Source organism: Aythya ferina (genome assembly GCF_964211825.1).
Source record: "Aythya ferina genome assembly, chromosome: 8".
NCBI classification, from domain to species: Eukaryota; Metazoa; Chordata; class Aves; order Anseriformes; family Anatidae; genus Aythya; species Aythya ferina.
In genome coordinates this window covers 13,699,914-13,714,439 of record NC_140304.1, presented here as the reverse complement: position 1 = coordinate 13,714,439, position 14,526 = coordinate 13,699,914, and the positions used below count along the sequence as shown (strand labels likewise).

At 47.9% G+C, this 14,526-nt stretch overlaps 1 protein-coding gene across 2 annotated transcripts in view; it reads right to left on the bottom strand.

Annotated features, from left to right (window-relative positions):
* Positions 1-4,658: 4,658 nt before the first annotated feature.
* Positions 4,659-14,526, bottom strand: part of COP1 (COP1 E3 ubiquitin ligase) — a 125,218-nt gene continuing 115,350 nt past the window's right edge. For both annotated transcript variants that reach the window (XM_084526917.1, XM_084526918.1), the window contains exons 19-20: positions 7,760-7,804; positions 4,659-5,769 (exon numbers count right to left, since the gene is read on the bottom strand). In XM_084526917.1, coding sequence (XP_084383043.1) covers positions 5,752-5,769; positions 7,760-7,804 — 63 coding nt within the window. In that variant the 3' untranslated portion in view covers positions 4,659-5,751. The remainder of the gene's footprint in view (positions 5,770-7,759; positions 7,805-14,526) is intronic.

Genomic DNA, 14,526 nt, shown 5'->3' with positions numbered 1-14,526 from the left:
AGAAGGGGACTCGCTCCACAGCTGCATCACCCGCTGCCATACAACAGCCCCTGCCTCCCACAGCTCCCTGAGGGACAAGAGGAAGGAGGGATCCTTGCCCCCACTCCTGTTCTGCTGGATAAGATGCTTGGGCTTTGCATGGTGGTGAATTCACGCTCATTACACAGCTGGGTAAAACTGAGCCCAGGCAGGGCCAGCAGCTGGGAGCGCCCAGCTCTGCTGGGTTGTTGAACAGCCTGCAGCTGGCTTGTGGCGGTCCTGCAAACCCCAGCTCCTGTTCGCCATCATTCAGCTCCGTTTCTTGGGCAGGAACTTAACAGCAACAGGAGTCGACCCAAACTTGTGTCCTGGGGATGCTGCAGCAGGGTTTCTGTGCACTGCTGTCCCTGCAGCTCTGTCCCTGACTGCCAGCAGCTCGATGCCCCCTGCTTGATGTTCCCAGCCCTGTAACAACACCTTCACCAACAGCCAGGGGCTGGGGGCTCACCGGGTCCCACCAAGCCGGAGCACAGCACAGGACTTGGTCTTGTTCTGCAAGGAAGCAGCACGTAGGTAGGGGTGTTGGCATCACGGGGCTGCACATGGGTTATTAGGAAAGAAAGATGATAAATAAAGATAAATGGATGAAAGTGGAGCATGCTGGCAACCCTTCTCCATCATCCCTTTTCTTCCCTAAGTAGATCAAATTATGACCTGAAATCACTGAATGCATATTTTATTATGTGGATAATTTAAAGGATGAAGGCGAGAGAGAGAATTTGTAAGGCACAGTCATGTTAAAAGACAAAGAATTACCATTAATCTCCTATGGGGAAAAAAGAAGAGGAGGAAAGGAAACGTGGAGGGGGAAAGAGAGCACATAGGATGCTGCCTGCTCTTGGGCACCAGAAACCCGGCGGGGTGACCAGTGTGTGTTATTCTCCCACCCCTCCGTGAGCATCGTTTTGGCACCCGTGCTGTTCCCAAATAATTTCTGAGCCCCAGTGCTGCTCAGTCCCCAACTCATCCTCGCGGTCTGCTGGGCTTTGGCTCAGTGTCACCCATCCGTGATGGGAGCAGTGATGCTCTCATGCCTTGGAGGGGTCGCCCCGCTTCGCTGCCCCTCTGCCCCCACCACAGATCAATAGTGCCTTCAGGGTGTTTTTTGCTGCTGCCAAGCAAATGCAAACCAGCAGGGGAGGAGTGGTCCCTGAAAGACGGAAAGGAGAAGTAATTCTGTAAAAAAGATCCCCTAAACCCATTTACCCACGAGGATGCTCCTGAGCCTGGGGAGAGCTCCAGCAGGAGCATCCCCATGGGTAAATGGGTTTAGGGTCCAGCTCTGGACCCTAAGTGGGTTTAGCAGGTCCAGCCCTGCTGTGGCATTTGGCCAAAGGGGGTCCCGCAGCCCCAAGGAGGCACCAAGACCGCTCCTTACCTGCATGTGGATGTTCCTGCACCCATCTCCATCTACTGCGAGGGGCCCAGCCCCAAGGGACGAGGTGGGGCAGGGCGTGGGCACCGGCTGGCAGTGGGGGGGGGACACACGAGCAAGTGGCTGCCAGCCTTGTAAAAGGGGCCACCCCTACAGCAACCCCAGGAAAAGGAGCTGGCGCCCAGCACAGAGCCTTGCCCAGGGCCCTGGCTGCACGGGCACAGCCAGGGGGGGATTGGCGTTGGGCTCGCACTGCTGGCTCAGTTTGGGCTGTCACTTGCTATTATTCATGCCTCCTAAGGATGGCCTTTACATTCTTCATATTTGAAAGCCTCCAAATTATTTTCTTCGACTGCCTGGGAGGATTTTGGAGACGAAGTGACAGTGTGCTCCCAGCCCTCTCCTGCCGTCCAACTGTGGCTGATCCAAGGGGGCAGAGATTTTGGGGAGGATGCCGGGGCTGGTGCTGCTCATTCAAGTCCCTGAGGAGATCCCACATCACTCCCTCACCCGAGGGCTTTTTCCTGCTGCTTGATTTTATAGGACAAATTCTGATCCTGCGATGGTGAATCATCACCCAGACCCAGATTTAAGGGGTGAAAGTCAAAATGGAAACACTGAAACCTGCTGCTTTTGAAAAGCCTCCTGAAGTGGTTTGCTAAGGTGGAGCAGAGAAGGAAGCTGTGCTTTAACCCACCCAACCACTTTATTATCAAAGCCCCTGAAGATGTGGACCAAATACCCTTGTACTGCCTTGCTGAACAGAGAGGATAAGACCCACAATCCAAGAACCTGCTCTGAAAGCAAACCCAAAGCAAAGCATTTGGTGATGGTCACCAGAAGGCTGTGGGGATGCCTACAGCTGCCTCTCTGAAGGAAGAAGAGATGTGGGCTCTGGTCCCATGTCACAGGTCCTGCTACACCTGGGCTTGCCTTCTTGCTTTCTTCAAGGCACGCATCATGGTGCTGCTCCACCTCTGACCACAGCCTGCTGGCTATTGCTGGCCTCCAAAAAGGAGAAAGAGGACTCATGAACAAGGAAGGAGCTGGGCTTGCCTTTCCAATTATCTGTGGGTGTCTTTGCAACCTTCCGTGGTTAAACAGAATTACTCTAAACAAACAAGGACCCAGCACGCGGGTCGAACGCTGGCATTCGCGGCCCGCCTGCGCTCACTGAAGAGCACCGACATATTGATATTAATTTAAATTTCCCCTTGACCATCATTTTCAATTCTCTCCAGCTATGAACTCCTTTCTAGCACTGAAGCATGTTCCTCCTACTCTTTTATTGAATGCTTTGAAATTAATTAAAGAGGCTGGCTTGCCGTGCGGGATTTCCAATTCCCTTTCTCAAAGAAAAGCCTTCCTCGCCCAGCACCTCTCCCAGGGACACAAACACCGGAGGCAAAACCAAAAACTATTCTGGACCAGTGTCCACCACCTGCAGTTAACTTTTGCAGTGAGAGCAGCTCAGCACTGGACTGAGTTTCCCAGAGGGACTTACGAATCTCTGTCCTGGCTCAGTGTTTGAGCATCTCCAAGCCCTGGATGGCTTCTCAAGGCAGCAGACGAGACCCTTTGCAAGGCTGCACAGTCAGCACATTGCCTCTTCTGCAGGCAGAGTGACTGGGAGGGGGCCCTGTCCTTCCACACGGGTCGCTTTTCTTTGGGGTAACACACGGCAAAGCAAGGGCTTGGGAGAGCAACGACTAAGTCGGAAGAAATTGAACCAAACGCTGCTAAAAGATTACAGTAAGTAATTATATGCAGCTTAATATACATCAACAGCAGAGAGTTACCTGAAGGAAGAAAAATTAAGGGGATTAAAATAAAGAGCGTATCACTTGTGACAAAAAGACAAAGACAAAAAATGCCATCAACTCGTGTTTATGAGCTGCTGTGTTTCTAATTAGGGCCAGACACCAAATTTGCATTTTATCTTGATTGAAGCGGAATGAAAACCTAAAAAATAAAGAAGGCTGATGTTAAACTGTTTTCCCTGCTTAATTCAAGGAGTAACCTTGCAGCATTCAAAATAGCTGTTTTCCCTTCTGTTTTTGAGCATCTCTGCTTCAGCAGAGCCATTTCAATTTAAAACACAGAGGCCGCTCAACGTGGGGGGCAGAGAAGGCAGGCAGGCGCTTGACAAAAAGTGGCTGCCCGTGGCACAGAGCTGGGGTACAAGGGGAAGCGCCCACAGGCTCTCATCAAAACACCAGACACAACAACAGCAGCTCACAGAATAAATCAATAGGCACCAATAAATGAGAGAGGCTGGGGCAAAGCTGAGATCGAAGCGAGGGAAAGCAGAGGGGGCAAGGGCTGCTGGCAGGGCTCAGGGCGCAGTCACCCACCAGCAGCCTCTGGAAATGGGCACTTGGCAGGGAGCATTGGCTGCCCCGACTCTGACAGAGCCAATTTCGATCCCTTCTGCCACAGTGACTCTGGTGACTCACGTGGCTGAGACCTGCAGATAGTACCCCAGAGCAGGACAAACACCATCTTGTGATTTTTCTCATTCCCCTGGCATGCCAGTGACCGTGGGCGAAGCCCAGCGCGCACAGGGTGCTGCCCACGCAGCTCCTGCAGCTCAGCGCCCTGCGCTTCCTCCCCCCAGCCATGACTCTGCCAAATGATCGTGTCCTACACCCACCTGCTGAGAGCCACGGCTGTCAGCTCAAGGAACCAAGGAACGCACAAACTGACACAGGACAGGATCTGTCCCCAGCTTTGCTACAAGCCTTCATCCCTTCTCCTTTGTTTCATACTAAGATACTAAGAGCATCTTTTATTTATTTATTTATTTTTTTGCCTTGTGACCAAAGGAGGTCGCAAGACCCCACAACCCTTCTGGGAAGAGCAGTATCAGGCGTTTAACACGTGAAGGATATACAACACCTTTCAGCAGCTACAGCTGCTTGATGGGTGGCCTGAGTGGAGCAGGACTTCACTCTGCCCATGCAGGGAGCGCTATGCCTGTGCAGCAACCCCAGCCTCAGGGACACAAGGGAGATGAGCATGGCTGTGAGTGAATTCCAGGAGTGCTGTCTGTGAATGGAAACGCTTCCTCCAGGTACTGCTGCACATATCACACCTTTGCCAGACACAACCAGAACAGACACTCCACCCACCAACTCCGCCTCCCAGCCTAACAAGTCCTGGCAGCTCCCCAGGACTGTTACTCCTGAAGTCTGTCTGCACCTTCTTACCCCCCCGTATTCTGCCAACAAAGCAACAACAACTCTTAGCTTCACGCTTTATTCCCCCTCTGTATGTACAATTTAAGTGTATGCATGACCATTAAAAATAAGGCTACTTATATCATGGCTCTGAAACACATTACAAACCAACTCCATCCCCTCTCTTATTACAACGTTCACAATGCTCAGCTCCCACGGATGGTTTGCAGAGGGGCAAACACAATCGGACCACACGGGACAGTAGTGGTGCAGGGCTTTGGTAACTGGATCAAGAGACTTTCTACTCTAGCTGGGATAGTCAAACACAGCCAGATCAGTGGTGGTGAGGTCGTTACTGCGTGACATCTCGGTGAGGTCAGTCCGGGTGCCAGGTTCAGGTCACTTCAGCACAGTTGTTGGCAGGCAGCAGGAAGGGCCAGGCTCACGTGGGTGAATGGATGACTTGCTCCTCTCCTTCGGAGCAGCCCCTTTGGGTTGAAGCATGGGCACAAAGAAGAGCAAGGAAGCTGCCCTTCTCTTCTTGACAACCAGAGGACTACAGTCTCCAGCGGCGTCAACCTGGGTGACAATTTCTCAACATTTAATGCATCTAAAATAAAAATCAAAAAGTCAAAGGAACAACTCAACCATATCTCAAAATGAATTGCTTGCGTGTCCAGGTACGGCTTGGAGACTTTTTTCCCCCCAGTAGGGATGAACAGTCCAGGTAAAGGTAACTGGAGATGTGCAACTGACAGCAGCCCTGTGTGGTCCTGTAAGTTCCCTTCCCAAGAAAATCTGTTCCCATATGCAACAAGAGAGAATCTTCCAGCTTCAGCTTGTGGCTCAATAAATTTTATTATTCCTTTTTGTTTTTATTTAAAAGAATTTGTTTTCCTATCATAAAAATTAGACAACCATACCACCACCAGCAGCAGCAAAGTCTGTGGAGTTAATGTTGATGGCAGACAGTTCACTGGTGTTCCCAGTGTCTCAAAATGTCCTCAAAAGTCCATAAATGGAAAAAATAAAAACAAACGCGATGGTTTTGGGGAAGAACATCAAGGTGGTTTCGGTTTCTTGTCCCACTGAGGATCCCAGATGAACACTGTAGCATATCAGCAGGACCAAGTACCTCAAGCCTTGAGAGAAAACCCTTCATACCAGCTCCAGTACCTGATTAATAGGGAAGACAAGACATTTAGAATATGAATTTACGACATTCATTACCTCCTATATCAGCATATAGATCACTAGGACATGTCTGACCCTTCCTGTCTCCCCTTTTCCCCTTTACTCACCAGCACGCAGTAATACCACGCGATGAGACAAGAATTGTGAGGGGTGGCACCTGCTGAGTGATTTGTACAGCCGGTAATACCCCAGGCTGGTTTTAGCAGGGAGGGCTAAAGGCTTTAGCCCACGAGTACAGGATGGCACGGCTGAAGGGGGTTTGTGCCCATGGTGTAATTGCAAATTCAGCCCTTTCCCAGGCCCTGCCAGACCATCACACCATCCCCCCTGCCTGCTGATAAATTCAAATGGAAATATCACAATTCAAATAACCTTGGCTGTTTACACATTCCTCCCTCCACCTTCTCTCATTAAGAAGCAAAGAGCATGAGCAAAACCTCTCCTGTTGCTGCTTAATTCACTTAAAGATATCAACAGCATCTGTATGCTTTGCCCATTTTACTAAGAAGGAAGTGACCGAAGTAACAAGCAACCAGTTCCAAAGCCTGATAAATTAGTCACCTACAAACAAAAGGCTACAGCATCACACACTGCAATAACAGGAGTAACCACACCACTTGTGGCCTAAAAAAAGGAAGAAAAAAATAAATTTTGTCACACACACAGAGGACACTTGGGTCTCCCCTCATTTCTGCCTTTTCAGTGATTTTTTTCTGGATTTTTTTTTCTTTTTTTTTTTTTTTTTTCCAGCATCGTACAGATTATTGGCTCTGGTCTGGTTTCACAGAACTGCCAGCACAACAGGGGCACAAGGGAGAATCGGGAGGAGTCTCACAGCTTCACCAGGGTGGCAACCCAGCATGCAGCTTTGCAGACAGCAAGTAAATACCTTTATCAGCAGCTACAGAGTGTCAGAGCTCTGGGCCACATGCACGCAGCACTAACCACCAAGCCCCAAGAGCATGGTGAGGTGAATGCTGCTGAGCTCAGTCAAGGATGATAGTGGATCCAAGGCTCTCCAGAGCAGCCAGCACCTGGGCTTGGAACTAATTTTGCCTGGCTACCCATTTGATACGCATGCGAAGGGGGACAAAGCCTTTTTCATATTGCTCGATGCTTCATGGATAGAAATGCATCGAACAGATATTCTGGAGAGACTTTTATCTGAGTGCTGAAAACCTGGCAAAACATTCGCTTCTCTTCTGTGCACGGGGAAGGCTGTTGCTTTCATAAAACCCTACGCTGGCAGCTGCTGTCTGTTAAAGTCAGTCCGTGCGCTTGGAGTAGGCAAGGCGAGGGAGCATCCCTGCTCATTTCAAGCACTGCTCTAGCTGGCTGCACATCAGGAGCTCAGCTTTCAGCTCTACTGCACCCCACATCGGCAGCAGCCAGAGAACGGGGTCTGGCTAATGCCAGCGAGCTAACGCAGAGCCTCCTCTGCTGTCACAAAAATCAACACGAGCGCGTGGAGATGTTTGTGCCAGACAGCACTAATTTAAAACCTCCCCATTCAAAGCAACGCCACACAGCTGCTTTTGAACCAATGCGAAAACCCAGCGGCTGCTGTGGCAACTGAGACATGGCACCTATTATCAGTCAAGAAAAATACTGCATACATAAAACCCAGCGCTGGGCCCAGGTTTAATCTAAGCAGCACATCACTGCCGAGCACCGAGCTCTCCCCGATGCAAGCTGGTTTCCCTGCACACCACCCAGAGTGGCAGAGGCATGGTGGGTGCTGGGCAGCTGCCAGCAGCTTTTCTCCACCTCGTCTCTACCTCTGTTTCATTGCTCTTGTGCTGTCTGCTCGTTCCTCCGTGTGCCAGAGGCAAATACATCATTTAAATTGCAAACTTCCACAGCTGGGATGACCTCCTCTAATGGTTTCTCCTGGCTGTACCATGTCTGTGACCTTGCTCTTTGCTAACAACGGATTCAAGTGCTTAAAGAGAAGATGCATGAAATAACTTACCTTAATTGTACCCTGACTGTTAGCAGCAATCAGCACGTTGGACTCCTGAAAAAAAGAAGAGGCACTGTCACAATTCACCATTGACAGTTTTCCCCCCCCCCCTTTTTTTTTTTTTTGAAGCAGTAGTGAAGTAGTTTGCTTTTTCCTTTAGATATTAGGGGTAGATCTGATTGCAAGAGAACTTAACTCTTCCCATTTCCAGGGTGCTCTGGAAGCTAAAAGTCTTTATAAAAAGTTATGTTGCCTTAAAGAATTAGAAAGCAATAATCCTTACTGCTTGTACAGAGCTTTAAATCTCAAAAGCAATTTACAAACATGAATTAATCCTTACAGCCTCCCTGTGAAGTGGGCAAATAACAACAATCATTTTCATCTTTTGGCAGCATATGGACAAAGGTCTCTGGTGCCTTTCCTAACTGAACTGACTCATCAACGTGACAAAACCTCTCCAGCTCTGAGGCCACCCAACCTCCTGCCCAGCCGAGAGGTTTCAGACCAGTAAAACAAAGAGCAGCAGCTTTGTCTTACCCACCATTAGAAAGCAATAGCAAATACACAAAATTTGGAGAAGAAGAAAGGGCTTCAGCCCTGCTATTACTCAGAAAGACAGCATCGATTTACCTCCTGCGAATTGATGGAATTTCCTTTGGAGATATCCTGGTTGTCTGCAAATTAATGCTCTGCCACCCCAGCTGGGCAACCCCAGGCTAACAGCAGGTGCCAGCCACGGACAGGAGAGCCTCTGCCCTTCAGTCTGAACTCCTGATGTGACCAGCGAGTGCAAACACACCCTCCCGAACCAAAACCTTTTGGGGAAGGGAAGCCCCAAAGGAACCAGGTGCCAAAAACCCTATCAGAAGTGAGCGCTGGGGCAATGGCACCAGTGGTCATAGGCGATGCTGCCAAACCGCCCAGCACAAGCTGCTTTGTCTGAGGGTAGCTGGTATTTTTTTCCTCAGGCATGTCTTTCAATTTCTCATGCTGCTGCTATCCATCCTCATAGAAACTCGCTGTAATTATCCTGTCACTTAACACCTGCATTTTTAGAGGAAGCCGGTGACTGGAACAGCCCCGCTGGCATTTGGGGCTGGAGGTGGAGAGGCAGCCCCGTGGGCAGCAGGCACAATGTGGTCAGGGCACAAGGGGATGGATGGACTTGCATGCTGCCTCGCCACCAGATTCAGGAGCCTGCACAGCCACCAGCTCTCAAGCAGAGGGAGAGAAATCCTTTCTGACATGAAAACCCACTGATCAGGTAAGAGCAGCCTTCTGATAGCCTGCTGGGCTAATTGTTATAAATAGATTTGTTCACCCCCAGTACTACCCATTAGGGGATTAGTTACGACTCCTGGTATTATCTCAGCAATGATCCTCCAAAGTCAAAGCTCCCAAGAAGAAAATACATCCTCAAAGGAAGCATATACTCCAATTTCCATTAATTTGGTGGCTAGCAAAGTCTAATCCTGTGAACTCCCCAGCTTCTGGTTAACAGTTACAATCAGAAAACACCAGGGGGAACGCAGATCTAAGTGTGCTTTGGGAACCAGAACAGGTACCAGATTGCTCTGGGATGCCTGATAGGATTTTGGAAAAGAGGCACGGGTACCAATCTGTTGAGAAGTGCCAGAGACTTGAACTCCTGGGTACAGACAATCCAGGGTCTGAACGATTCCCGTTTTCACTGCAAGTGATTGGTAATTCATCCTGTGGCTGCAGTCTGCTGGGGTACCACTGTAAATGAACTCTGGCTCAATGAACAGTTTTACCTTGCTAAATAAAATAAAAATGCCAGAGAGTAATATACTCTCTCTCTCTTGTTCTTCAGAGGCACAGTTTTTTTTCAGCAGGGTCTGAGCTAATCACTGCTCTGCTGCTTTCATCCAGAAACAGGAGACACAAACAGGAGCAGACAGCAGCAAAATTAGCACCAAATCTGTCATCGAACGAACAGCGACTCGTGTGTTAAGGCGCTCTAACATTGCTTCTCTGGGAACACAGCTAAGTAACTTTTTGAATCCGCTAGAGGAACAACTCTCTTCCTTCTGCGTTGCCTGTAAAACAGCCAATACATTCAATGCGTTAAAACCTAAGCAAGTCACGAAGACGCTTAGATAGTACGAAGAGACCTGCAGGTTTATAACTTGCAACAGCCATGTACTGAACCGACCTTTTTGGACAGGGCACACGTGAATGGAGTTACCTCAAAAGACAACCACCACGGCCACCTAGCTGGTGGGATACCTATTTCCCCTGTGGCACCGCTACAAGCATCTACAGATCTCAGGCTACCACTGTCAGCTTCGCTTGCACATCCTGCTTTATCGCTACCACTTTGTGACTCTGTAGGGCAGGAAGGTCAGAAGGTTGGCCTTCTCCATCCCTCCTTGCTTGCTGCAGGGGCCAAAAGCTCCCCAAGCAGAGGCAGGAAAATGCAGAACAATGCAGAATCCACCACAACTGAGTAGTCCTGGCTCTGGAGAAATGGGTTTGCGAAATGACTCTAAGCATGCACCTGCGTGGGGTCCTGCTGTAGGAGGTCAGCAGCTGTAGCCCTTCGAGGCAGCGGGTGCCAGCTGCCTTTGCTAAAACAAGATTGAAGGGGCAAACACAAAAGGAACAAGTACAATCAAAATTGAGAGAAGGGTTTACTGCCTGGCAAACAACAGCATTTTGTTCCATACGGTTGCTAATCTCAAGTATTATTTCACCCCTGTGGAAAGCCATAGTCTGTGCTACCTGATGAGATGTGGCAACCTCTCCTATGCCCATCAGTGCAGATAAGGAGTGATGGGTGGAGACGTGACACAGCGTGCTCGGGTTCCACACACTGAGATAGCGTGGCATTTCAATAAGCCAGGGACAGACATAGCATTGACAGGAGACTGTTTAAGAGTTTTGGTCCTGTTAAATCAACAGAAAAAAGCAAGGCTCTGGGAAAGTCAGCAGAACGCACTGCTGCTTGCCTCTTGGAGACACAGAGGAATTTAAGAGGATTAACTGCCAAATGTAGGTGCGCCTCAAGACTCTCATCAGGGAAATGAGATATCATTATCAGATATTAAGGGAAGTCTGAAGAACAGTTCCTTGACACTGGGAAGGATGAGCCCACCACAAATCTTTTACTTCCTGGAGACTGGATGTATATCCACATGAAGGTAGGCATTATGCAAAATGAAGTTGTAAATCAGACTTGGGAATAAAGACAGACCAGATGCAAGCACCTCTGTCCTCAGCCTGACATCCCCATCACCTGGAACCAGCACTGGAAGAACGTGATTCATCCACCCACAGCAACTTCAGAGCATTTACCCTTGGGATTCAAAGGGACTTTCACTGATTGCGCCAAAAGAAGAAATTGCCACAGCACACTCTTGAGGGGAAAGAAAAACAAAATCAAATTTGGGACCTTCCTGAGTAGATGAGATACCTGCTACATTCATCATTCAAAGGAATTATTCACCTGGTGACAGCTGGGTTTTGAAGCACTCTGATTTGCTCCCCTCCTAGATGAGCCCTGTATGTGGATGGCCCTGGGGAAGCAATTTGTACAGGGAAGGGAGGGTGGGGAAGGAGGGCCTGGCTGACTGCTGGCATTCATGCAACAGTAGTCAGCACTAGGAGAATCAGAAATGATCTGAAAGTTTCAAGAAACTTGAAGAAAACTTAGCCAAAAAAATTGAAGCCCTGAAAATTGTCAGAGCTGCTTCAGTGTAATAAGGAATAAGACTCTGGGCAAGAAAACACTGGGTGGGGGGACCTAGCTAAAAATGTCACCCAGACAGACAGTGGTTACAACTGCAATGAGGACACATGTCTACTTGGAAAGCATGCTGATATTCAGGCAGACAACTCCACAGAGCAACTGCAAGGGTCATCTCTGGCCATCTCCCCTCATTACCGAAGAGGTGAGCAAGGGATCACTCCGTATGTCCCTTGAGGATGCTCTCTGTCCACCCCAAGCATTGCAGAGAGCACTGAAGTCTCCCCTGTGCCTCCTCTTCCCCAGCCCAAACACCCCCAGCTCCCTCAGCCACCCCTCACAGGACTTGTGCTCCAGGCCCTTCACCAGCTTCACAGCCCTTCTCTGGACACGCTCCAGGGCCTCCGTGTCCTTCATGTAGTGAGGGGCCCAAAACCAAACCCAGCACTTGAGGTGCAGCCTCACCAGAGCTGAATACAAGGAATGATCACCTCCCTGGCCCTGCTGGCTGCACTATTCCTGATACAAGCCAGGATACTGGTGGCCTTCTTGGCCACATGGGCACACTGCTGGCTCATGTTCTGCAAATGGGGCAGTTTCGTGAAAGCTGTTCTTACCAGGAACAGAGTCAGAGCTCTTAAAGAGGTGGGAAATGCACCGGGTAGCTAACAGCTCTGACCGCGTATGCAAATACATAAAAGATGCAGAAGCACTCTTCAGTGCCGTTAGCCAGACAAAGCTACGCTTCAAACAGACTTATCCAGCTGCTTCCCACCAGGACCACACTGAGGAAGAAGGAAAGCTTGGTTAAAGGAAAAATGATACAATCTGTACTTATTTCCTACGTTTGTACTCCCCCCCCCCGCCTTCTACAAACAGCAGCAACAATGCAATGGGATGAAGAAGTTGTTGGTTAGGAGGATTAAGGTACTGATAGTGGAGAAAGATGTTCCTACAAGTTATATGCGCACACATTTGTGCAATAGACTGAAAATCTTATTTGGGACTTCTGCTGTATCATAAATAATTACAGGCCAAGAACTTTTTGCCTCTCCCATTCCCACATTTCTGCACAAATAAAGCGCATTCCCCCCAGCCTTCCAGCCCCATAGCCATTGAGGTAAGCATAAATTTTCTGGATTTTCAGCAAGAGTTGTTCTATAGATTCACAGCTAGGATTCTTAAAGATCTTATTTTAAATTAGCAACTTCTCACCTTCCCGCCCCAGCAGACGTTTTTGCTAACAAATGCCTGGTTTGTCAGCAATTCCCTTTCAAGCAGACAGACTCACTGCCGACTAACCCCGAACATGCATTCAAAGGAGCTAGAGCCCTAATTAAGTAAAGCTGTTGGAACAATGGGAAAATATAGTGGGTGAGAAAGCTTGGCCATTGTTTTATGTTATTTATAGATGGAATAAGAGTGCACAGTTGAACTAAATCTAGTGCTGTTTGCACAAAAAACCATTTCTTCAGCAGTAAAGCTGCTCGGTCTGTACTGAGCATGGCCATTAGTCAGCGCTGGCTTTTAGGACTAAAGCCGCTGACCATCTTCAAAACATTTCACTGTACGCTTCCACATCGACATCACACACGAAGCCTTTTCATATATCAAGATGTGTGAAAGTAGCTCCCCAACAGAACACCAATGCTTGACTGCTCTCCACCTTGTAATTAGCAGATTATAATGGCTCTTCACTCTAAATCCCTCAAGATCCCGTTATTTTCTTGTTGCATGACTCAAGTCAGCTTTCATTTTTGAAAGAAAATTACAAATTCTAACCTGTGAAACAAGATGAACTTCCAACATACAAGTTTATTTTTTTTTTTTTTAAAAAGAGTTAAACTAGTAAATGACAATTCCTCCCATCAGGGTAATACATTGCACACAGAATTATCTTTTTTTCATTGTTGTGATACAATCTTTAATCGATGAACGGGTGCACGGTACAATTGTTTAAGAGCAATGCACAACCCATTATTTCCCTGCATTCCAGAATTTACTTTATGTGCCATCACAACTGCCTAATATTAATCCCTTCTGAATAAATTTAACAGAATACTATCTCCACTAGGAACATCAGGCCCAAGCAGAATTACTTCTTTAAGCTGAGAAGTTCTTTAAAGAAGTTCTTTATTTATTGTCTTACACGCAAACTATGCCATACCAAGACTTTTCAGTAGCAGCACCATCCAGCTCTTCAGGTTTTAAATCTGGAACAGAACACACATGCCTAAATGGTGAGTTTTTTTAATCCTTGGAAACTGTATTTTTATCTTGTTCTGAAGGTAATTCCTTTATACACGGAGCTAAAGCCTCCTTAGGCTTATCTGAGGAAAAAAATGCGATGACTAAATAAATCTAAAAAAGGTCTCATCTGTGCTTCTTTCTAACTCCAGCTGTAGATACTGAGGTTTTTTCCCCTCTCCAAGTTTATAAATGCTACACAATCACACCTGCATAGCATAATAAAGACATTTTCTTAACACATTAACCTACAGATTTACAGATGACAACACTCCTTTGGCTTGCTTTCTTTGGAAAGAGTTGCCCACAACCATACACGCACTCATGAAGCTTTTTCTCATGTAGGAATCCATGGGTACTCTATAAAGGGAAAAAGCATTCAACCAAATTAGTTTTCCTCATCCTGCCTCATGCAGAGCTTGAAGCTTCTTCACGAGATCTTCACGAATCTAGCCTCCCTACGAAGTGAGAATAGGCAGAAATTCAGCATCTCATTGAATCCCTGCCCTCATTTTTCTGCAATTCCATACTTTAACCTCTTTTCCATGGACGCTTTTATTAGGTTTTCTGACACTTCCACATCTGGCATTTTCCAACTGCAACTCCCAAAACATGAACATATCCTTCTTTCCTACCCTAAGAAAGCATCCCCAAAGAAGCAGTCTGCTCATTTTGGGATTTTACACTTAATGTATTTTCCTACTTCTATTCAGACCAAACTCAGCACAAGAAGATACCACGCAACTGGAAGCTTATTTGCTACTATATACACCCAGGTTTCTGTATTCACAGCACGCGGGTGCTCAGAGGAAAGCAGTCC